This window comes from Fukomys damarensis, unplaced genomic scaffold, assembly GCF_012274545.1.
Source record: "Fukomys damarensis isolate Sample0158 unplaced genomic scaffold, DMR_v1.0_HiC HiC_scaffold_17, whole genome shotgun sequence".
Taxonomy (NCBI): Eukaryota; Metazoa; Chordata; class Mammalia; order Rodentia; family Bathyergidae; genus Fukomys; species Fukomys damarensis.
Window position 1 is genome coordinate 45,052,280 of NW_022900929.1, and position 4,802 is coordinate 45,057,081.

Below are 4,802 nucleotides of genomic sequence, written 5' to 3' on the forward strand. Positions count from 1 at the left end.
AGGATGGAGTTGAATCGGAAGCGCTTGCCGCACACAGGGCAAGGGAAGCGGCGATCACCTGCGCGGCTCTCAGACCAGCCCACCGCTCCCATCCCGGGCGACCCCGCGCTCACACCCGGCCCGTTGGAGTAGCGCTGTAAATCCAGTTCGCCGTCGAAGGCAGGTGGTGACGGCGCTAAGTGGCCGCAGGGGACACGGGGACGTGAGCCCTGTGGAAAAAGATGGGCGTAGAGCAAAGGCTGGGGAATGGTGATCAGTGAGTTAGCAAAGGCATCAAAGGCCAGAATACCAGGGAAGAATCATTGGGTCCCGATCCAGAACAGCTGGTGCCACTCACCTCCGGAAGTTGGGGAATGGGTGGGAACAACTGGGTGTTGGGGCCAAGGAGACAGTTTACAATAGGCGGTAAGACAGAGCTGGGGGGCCGGGGATTTAGCTCAGCGGTTCGGTGTACTGCCTTGCAAGAGCAAGGACCGGAGTTCAATCCCCAGTACAAAAAAAAAAAAAAAAAAAACACGGTGGGCACGGAAGGGAGAACCGTGGTAAGTGCTCAATAGGCATTGGCAGGTTCGGGCCAGAACTTCACTCACCTCCATGGACCCCCTTCACATTCTTTGGTTCTGGGGAGTGCAGGGACGAGGAGGAAAAGCTGCTAGTGAAGGCAACAGGTGTTGAGGAGCTAAGGCAAGAGAGATTTGGAAGAAAAATGAGCTCTGATTTTCAGCAGGCGTTAAGAGTCACCCTCAGTTCCAGACTCTTAGCACCCTATATTCCTGAAACCTATTCTTCCTATTTGCATCCTGAGGCACAGGAGAGCTGCTGTCCTCAAAAATAGCCCCCCTTGATGTGCCAGGCCCAAAAGCTTCCCTGATGGTCCAAATTTCTTCCCCCTAATTATACGTTTTAAAATCCGGGCCCAGACTAGCACCACCACCTTACCACCTGGTCGGGGGCAGGGACAGTATCACAGTATACCCCTCTATCCTGTGGGTGGAGCTGTGCACCTTCATAAGTAACTGAGAAGGGCTTGCCATGCCCCCCAGCCATCCAGGTGGGACCAGTCACTCTCAGACCCTAACTGACCAACCAGCCAAACATCCTTCCAGGTTCTGAGGTCCTCGCTTCAGTCCTTACCCTTTTGGTCTTTCCCCCTCACTCTCCCGCCCTCTCTGCCTGGATTCCTGATCCATTCATTTCCATTCATTACAGAGACTCATTCATGCATGGGAGAGAAACACCTCCCAGCAGCAGAGTCTGGAGACAGACAGAGGGGGAGGGGCACGGAGGGGGAGACAGCCAGAGAAGGAAGGGAGAGAGAGTTGGGGGAGGAGTGGAAGTTAAGGGGCACGGCCAGCCTGGGGAAAGGGTTAAAAACTGCAAATACCATCTAGGGTTCTTCCCATTTCAAACCTGGGAGCCTGCGGTTTGATGGGGCATCTCAGCCCCTTTGTCCAGAGCTGTTCCGAAGCAGGCTTTCCTCCTCTCTGCAGGGGAGAGGCTTCCTCACACAAGAGGAGGATTACACTGGCTCTGAGCTCAAGAGGCTGGAGTGAGGGATGGGGGGCGGGGCCGGGCCATCTGCACAGACAGGGCTCAGCACATGCTCTGCGTAGGAAGGGGTTAAATTCTCCAGCTAAAATTCCCTAGGCCTGAGATGTGCAGAGCTCCAGGACTAGGGGAGAAGGGAGAGGATGGGGGGCGGGGTCCCAATTCTAAGCGTCGGAGGTCAGCTTTTGGACTCAGAAGCAACCCCAGAATTAAAATGAATGGAAACAGGCCTGGGAAGATGGCAGAAGTCACCCAGTCACTACCTTCCTTCCCCCATACAGCACTGTATGAGGTCAAGGCTGGATGAACGTAGGCCCAGCACCCCCACCACCACCTTGGCCTGTGATAAGATATCTGAAATATAAAGAACTTCCTCCAACAGGCAGTATGAAACCAAAACGAGTTACTAAGAAAGAAAAGGACTCAAGCATTATTTTGCTTACAGATCTTTAATAGAAGAGAACTGGGCCAGGAGTCTGCCCTCTTAGCAGAGAAAAAGCTCTGGAGATTCAAAGCTGCCTTATTTGGAACATTTAGTAAATGTGGTAAGACTCCATGAAGGGAAAAGTACCTGTTACATGAAGAATATGGGCTTAGGGAGTATTTTTAACAAGTTAATTAATGAAATGTCCTTGTCTGAGGGTCACTAGATAGCCTCCACTACTGCTAAGATATGTGTATTTCTATAGCTCCAAATTCAGGGACCCTCTCACCACCTGGATCCTCCCAGTAAACCCCCTCCCTAGAGCCAAGAGCCTGGCCATGAAAAGTGAATCAGAATAAGCCCAGTCTGACCATTAATTGCCCCACAACTTTCAGCCGATCACTTAACCTTTCAGGATACGCATCTGCAAAATAAGAGGGGTAGACTAATTTATAATATTGGTCCTTTCCAGCGCGAAAGTGTCATAGTTCTAAGTCTAAGACTTTTCTGGACCCCAGAGATGTTAAAACATATGGTCACTTCTTCAGTACCATGGAGAGAGCAGTGGGCTACCAGAGAAGCCACTTTGGCCACCTCAGGACCACAGATAGAGCTATGGAGTGCTAGAGGGATCACGTTTGCCATTTTAGCACCTGTACAAATAATGCGCTGAGAAAAACTAGAGAAAAAAAAATTTTTTTTAATTTAAAGGGAACCATATAGAGAAGAAAAAAAAAGTGGTCAGCAGAGGCATTATTTTGGCTTTCTGGATTTCACTGAAAATAGACAGAGGTAAGAGAAAATAGATGAAACCAGGAAATTTTTAATTAGCTATAAGGAGTGTCCTGACAGTTACAGTTTGTACATCCTGGAATGAGTTACTGAGGCATCGTATTTGGGTCCATCACATTCTGTTGCTCTCCTGGGGATTCCCGGAACATCCTGGTGTACAGCCAATCTGGTATATTCAGAGGAAGCAGATGGCCGGGGAAGCGGGGAGGAGGGAGGCTGGGAATACTGCATGGTCATAGCTGACTAACCTATGGGCACATATTCTGATTCTGAGAAAATTCTAGGGCCCCTAAAACTGCCAGTAGGACAGCAAGCGAAACGCCTCATGGGAAGATGGCCTCATTTCTGAACCAAAAAGAGTGAGAACAGAGCAAAGCTTCTCCCACACACACACACACACACACACACACACACACACACACACACACACACGTGCGCACACACACACACGTGCGCGCGCGCGTGCACACACACACACACGAGAGCGCGCACACACACACACCAAAAACCCACTTTACACACAGCAGTCTCCAAGACTGAAAGTGGTATGTAAGACCCAAACTGAAACTGAATTCTCAATGGAAAAATTCTCCCAGAGGCCAGCCTAAATTCAACAAAATTCACTGAGAGCTCCCAGGCCCAATGAAGACTACCTCAATCATCTCCACACCAAGCCAGATTCCCATTCCCCAATCTCAGGAAGGGGAGAGCACTGCCAAGGACTGGGAATCTATGAACTGGCTTGGAACCTAAGTCATGCATGCACTGCCCATGGACAATAATCGAGTTTTCTATACTCAGGCCTTAAACACCATCCACAAGACTTGGCCAGACAGTAGCACTGACCTACTTTTCATCCCCACTGGGAATCAGAGGTTATCTTTCCCTTATTTGGATTCTACACGGTTATAGGGCCAAAGATAGGAATCCGAATATTTCCAAAGCAACTGGCCAACTACTCTCACATGCTAGGAACACTGGTGAGGCCAAGGATGTGAACCATCAAACCTTACTGAGTAAAGAAAGATGGATGTTTGGTGAAAAGTATAAACAAGGACAGGTACACAGAAGCATCTGCTAAATGGAGAATCAAGCGGACTGTGCCGTAGGACTTGTGATTTAAAATTTTCTAGGGTCAAAGTGTAAGAAACAAGGGTTCAGGATCTCTGTGGTCTAGTTATAACTAGGCCTCTGTCTCTGGCCATCTCTAACACTTGGATGTTTTTTCCACTGTTGTGAATCCCACACCTCCCAAATCTAACAATTATGAGAACCACTGTGCTAGAAAGGATTAAAAGAAAAAGGAGTTTTTCAGGTGGTCAAGACCACCTTAATCATAGTTATGGAACAGTTCCCTTTTATGGTCTCCTCTCCATGGCCTCTAATCCTCCATAACCAGGTAGCTCCTCCAAACCCACCCTATACAGCAGGCTGCCACCTTGTACGCTGAATTCTCCATAAATAAAGCCTCCTTCCCTAGGTCCTCACTATTAAGTTGGGGCATGGACCCTCAGTCATGGACTCCAAACGTACAGTAGGAGATGACAAGAAGCTACACCTGCTGCCACTCCACTATGGTGGGTCTTACCCAAGGCATGTCCTAACTTGACCCTGATTCTGAAAGTTCTGGAGGACCTGGATTTGAGGAAGGGGCACATGTAGCTTAATTTCTCTTAACTGGAGCTAACCTGAGAAAAGTCAGTCCCAATGCCCACATAAGCATCTATCTTCAGACCAGGAGGGGGAGAGAGGGGTTGGGCAAAAGAGCCCCTGGGAAAATTCCCCTCCCAGAAATCGGTTGGCAAGCAGGGCTGGACCCGTGATCCCGCACGAGAGGTTCAACCAGCAGCACCCCAGACCCCTCCCAGGGAAGATAAGCCTGAAGGACCACTGGGGGCAGGGTTGGGAGATAGGGAGGACAGGACTCTTGCTACCCCGGCCAGGAGAACAAAAGCGGAGTTACAGCCGCCTCGGCTGCTGCCGCGGGCCGAGCTCTTTGTGACACTTTGTTTGGGACGCAGAGAGGGAAGCACCCCCC

The 4,802-nt window shown here is 49.9% G+C and overlaps 1 protein-coding gene across 3 annotated transcripts in view; it reads right to left on the reverse strand.

The window, feature by feature from the left end:
- Znf219 (zinc finger protein 219) overlaps positions 1 to 4,802 on the reverse strand; it is a 14,347-nt gene that overhangs the window by 2,878 nt on the left and 6,667 nt on the right. For 2 of the 3 annotated variants that reach the window (XM_033765056.1, XM_033765058.1), the window contains exons 2-3: positions 591 to 679; positions 1 to 209 (exon numbers count right to left, since the gene is read on the reverse strand). The exon at positions 1 to 209 is cut by the window's left edge and continues 1,184 nt beyond it. In XM_033765056.1, coding sequence (XP_033620947.1) covers positions 1 to 209; positions 591 to 596 — 215 coding nt within the window. In that variant the 5' untranslated portion in view covers positions 597 to 679. Of the gene's footprint in view, positions 210 to 590; positions 680 to 1,410; positions 3,187 to 4,802 lie in introns of those variants that run through there. The other variant, XM_033765057.1, reaches the window with a different exon arrangement.